Source organism: Pholis gunnellus (assembly GCF_910591455.1).
Source record: "Pholis gunnellus genome assembly, chromosome: 20".
In the NCBI taxonomy this organism is placed as follows: Eukaryota; Metazoa; Chordata; class Actinopteri; order Perciformes; family Pholidae; genus Pholis; species Pholis gunnellus.
The window spans coordinates 3,695,001-3,699,049 of NC_136547.1; the positions used below are offsets into that span (position 1 = coordinate 3,695,001).

The 4,049-nt window shown below is 42.5% G+C and overlaps 1 protein-coding gene across 1 annotated transcript in view; it reads right to left on the reverse strand.

The window, feature by feature from the left end:
* Nucleotides 1–1,591, reverse strand: part of LOC306712095 (gamma-aminobutyric acid receptor subunit rho-3) — a 17,934-nt gene extending 16,343 nt beyond the window's left edge. The window contains exon 1 of the mRNA XM_079181200.1: nt 614–1,591. Within this exon, the coding sequence (XP_079037326.1) occupies nt 614–750 (137 nt within the window). The 5' untranslated portion in view covers nt 751–1,591. The remainder of the gene's footprint in view (nt 1–613) is intronic.
* Between the last annotated feature and the right edge of the window lie 2,458 nt (nt 1,592–4,049).

Consider the following 4,049-nt stretch of genomic DNA (forward strand, 5'->3'; position numbering starts at 1 on the left):
AGTCCAAAGTCAAGCAAATCTTAAATCAAGTCCCAAGTCACGACAGGCATGTCCAAAGTCAAGAGCGAGTCCCAAGTCCTAAACTGAGTTTTGAGTTCTAAACAAGTCAAATGTGCTCTTCACCAAATCTCACGCCTCTTAACAACGGAGTCATAATATATTACAAAAAGCGTGTGTGAAGTGTGATGAAACTTAATCATAAGACAAAGATCTGGGAAAATAAATGTTGACTAGCTGGGAATGAATAACATTAAAGTTGTTTCAGAAAATAAAGTGATCCGAGGAACATTTTATAAACAACATGCTGAGTCTAAATTGAGTTGCAAGTCTATTTTGATGTTATCAAGTCAAGTCCACATCTCTGCTAATTAGCACATGCTAACTCAGATGCTGTGCACAAACACAACTCTAAATAAATGCTAATGTTGCTACGTATCGAATAGATGTACAAATATGAGCTTCTTCACACGTGCATATGAACTTCATAAGGTGATAATATGTTGATGTTTACGTGTTTACTTGCTGCACTCCCGCCCAGAAAAAAATGAAAGTTTAAGAAGCACAGACAGCAGAGAAAGATGCTACCAATCATCTGCATCATTTACTGACTCACCCTCCGAACTTGAACTTGCTGTTCTCCCCGAGGAAGACCTCCTTGTGCTTCCTGCGGCCGGAGCTGCGACCACCGGACGCCCTGGCGACGAGGCTGGCGGCGGCCAGAGCCAGAGCCAGGCAAGTCAGCAGGTTCATGCTTCACAGGTTCCCCCGCCACAACAGACGCGACGCCAGCATCGCCAGGTCCACAGCGACCCCCACCAGCTCCACCAGCCCCACCAGCTCCACCAGCTCCACCAGCCCCACCAGCTCCACCAGCTCCACCAGCTCCACCAGCCCCACCAGCTCCACCAGCTCCACCAGCTCCTCAGACTAACGCTGGTGGTCCTGGTCAAACATCCCACATTCCTCAACCGGAGAGCTCCAGAACGAAGACAAAAACATGAGTTTCATTTCCTGAATGCATGTGTGTAAATGTTCCTACATGCAGCTCCTCAGTCTGCAGCTGAACATCTCCAGGACTCTTTCCAGCTTCATTCACTCGTCCCGTCTCTCTGTCTCTCAGTCCGTCTCCGTCTCCGTCTGTTTTATCTGCAGATATTTTTTTGTCGTCCTATCTCTGATTAAAATCGATATGAATCTATTCCTCGCGGCGATGGAGGAATGACACTAATTCCACCCTAATCCTCTTATCTGCGGCCACAGCAATCTTTCACTAACCTACAAACAGTCACACACACACACACACCCATCAGGAGTTTCTCAGCGGGACAATAAAAAAACAAAACAGGCACCTGGTGTGATTATATGGATTATATGAGGCTAGTGCTCACCTCCAGATTGTGTGTGTGTGTGTGTGTGTGTGTGTGTGTGTGTGTGTGTGTGTGTATAGAGAGGTTATTTGTGCGTGAAAATGAATCACGGGTGTGGAAGCAGCTCAAACAACCAATCGGCCGAGATTTAATCTGAGCTGGAGTGGAGCGAGATGCGTCTAATCCAGCCTCACCTATAGCGCCTTCCTCAATTTACACCTCTGGAGGACATAATCCCCCCCCACACACACACACACACACACACACCTACACACACACACACACACACACACACACACACACCTACACACACACACACACACACACACACACACACACACACACACACACACACACACACACACACACACACACACCTGTACTTCTATCTCTGTGAGGACCCTATTTAACATAATGCATTATCCAGCCCCTTTCCTATAACCCTTTAATCATCACAACTAAATACCTGAGCCCAGTTTTAACCAGGCGGGAACCTCCAGTTCTGCCGAGTGAAGCTGATGCTTCATGTGTTAAAGCTGCATTCTCTCTAATGTCCACCAGGGGGCGACTCCTCTGGTTGTATAGAAGTCTATGAGAAAATGACTCTACTTCTCTCTTGATTTATTACCTCAGTAAACATTGTAAACATGAGTTTATGGTCTCAATCTCTAGTTTCAAGTCTTCTTCAATACAGCATGATGTTCATTTAGTAAATTATGGTCCATTTAGAGTCAAACAGACCATAAAGCAGGGGATGCTTTAGGGCGAAATTAATATGAATATGTTTGTTAGTTAAATTACATACATAAATTAAGTAATAAACCTAAATAAGTTAAATATTAACTTACACGGGACATAAACAGCGGTCTTCTGTTTTTTTAATTAATTTAAACAATCCGTTCACCATCTAGTCTCCTTCATAAGAGGAATTTCTTGTTGCTTATACGCCTCTTAACTTCTGGAACAGTTGCTTTGAGCGTCTATTGCAGTGACTTCAAATTACATGTGAATAGTATAAAATAGCTTTGTGATAACACATGAAATTAACTTGAGGAATCTGCTCGTTATTCACTGTATTGACACTCGACTGATATTTCCAAACAAAGTCACATTCATCAAATCAACAAACCAACAGCTCAGCCTTGTTTTGATGACTAGAAATAGATTTTAAATCTTTATACTGAGTTTCTGTCTGTGATCATGTTTGTTCTTTTGATCGTTAAGAACGCAGCTCCACTATTTCAATCTTATCAGAGATAATTAAGCCATAAGAGATGAAAGGTTAAAGTCCCGCCCCCCTCTCTTCTTACTATAGGTGCCTGACTTTAACTTGAGCTACTTACAGTATGCTGCGTTCCATTTGATTTGGGAAGTCGGCAAGTTGAACTGGAACGTCGCCTCGGAAAGTTGGACGAAACCCAACCAACCCCTGACCTCTAAAATATGCTGATTATTATATGCTTATTACATGCTGGTAATCTCTTTGAAATCACTTCTTAAAACACATTTATATAGACTGGATTTTATGTGATGTCGTTGCTTTTCTGTTTTGTTTTTATTTGTTGATTTTACTAAATGATTTTATTTCTCAGTTTGTTTTTATCGTATTTACGGTCTCACTGATCGTTCTGTTGTTGTTATTATTGTCTTGCTTTTGCTGCTTTGTCTGTCAAAGCACTTTGTAAACTCTGTTTTTAAAGGTGCTACATAAATAAAGTTATTATTATTATTATTATTATTATTATTATTATTATTAGACACTTCTGTACAAACCGAACAGTCAAACTTCTAAGATTACAACAGAAGAATAAGAGCAAAAATACAAACAATAGAGTAATAAGTGTATAAGAAGGAATACTGATGCCAACCTGGCTGGAACAAACCCCATTAAGTTTTCCGACTTGAGTATGAAGTCATTCCCGGCTACTATTTCCGAGGTAACTGGAACGCAGCATCACCGTGACCCCTGACCTCCCCCTGAACCAGAACATGAGACTGGTTCTTACTGGTTCCCAGTTTCCAGGTGGTGATGTGAGTAACCGACGCTTCCCTGAAATAAAAGAGAACAACGTATTCAGCAGAAACTTCCCATTAAATAAAGCTTACTCATCTGGGGATTGTTTTACATTCCACTTTTGCAGCTGAACTCGACCGAGTGATGACTGAACAACGAAGTAAAGACGACTCAAAGGAAACGAGTCTCTACCCGTCGATCACTGAGGCTCTCTGTTCGATGCCTTTCGTGTGATTTTAAGCCTCTGAATATTGAAAGTAAACAGAGGAAGTGGAGCCTCCATGTATCAGAGTGTGTTTAGTCTCAGCAGGTGTTGCCTGTTTGACACACACACACACGGTAAGAACTAAAACAGTTCTGCTCTCTGAAAGCAACACCACTGACATTTGATGGAGAGGAAACATTGACTCCTCTGGAGGGTCGTGTGTGTGTGTGTGTGTGTGTGTGTGTTTGCTAATCTCAACCAAACTCCACCCATTCAGAGGGTGTGTGTGTGTGTGTGTGTGTGTGTGTGTGTGTGACCGTGCCCTCCCTGCAGTACGTGTGGTGAAATGTTTGCTGCCTATTCTCTAAATAAACCTGTTGATCCAGTCAAGCTGACACTCACTCAGCCTCAGGAGGAGACCGGCTCCCCTTCTTCTTCTTCTTCTTCTTCTTCTTTTTTCCTG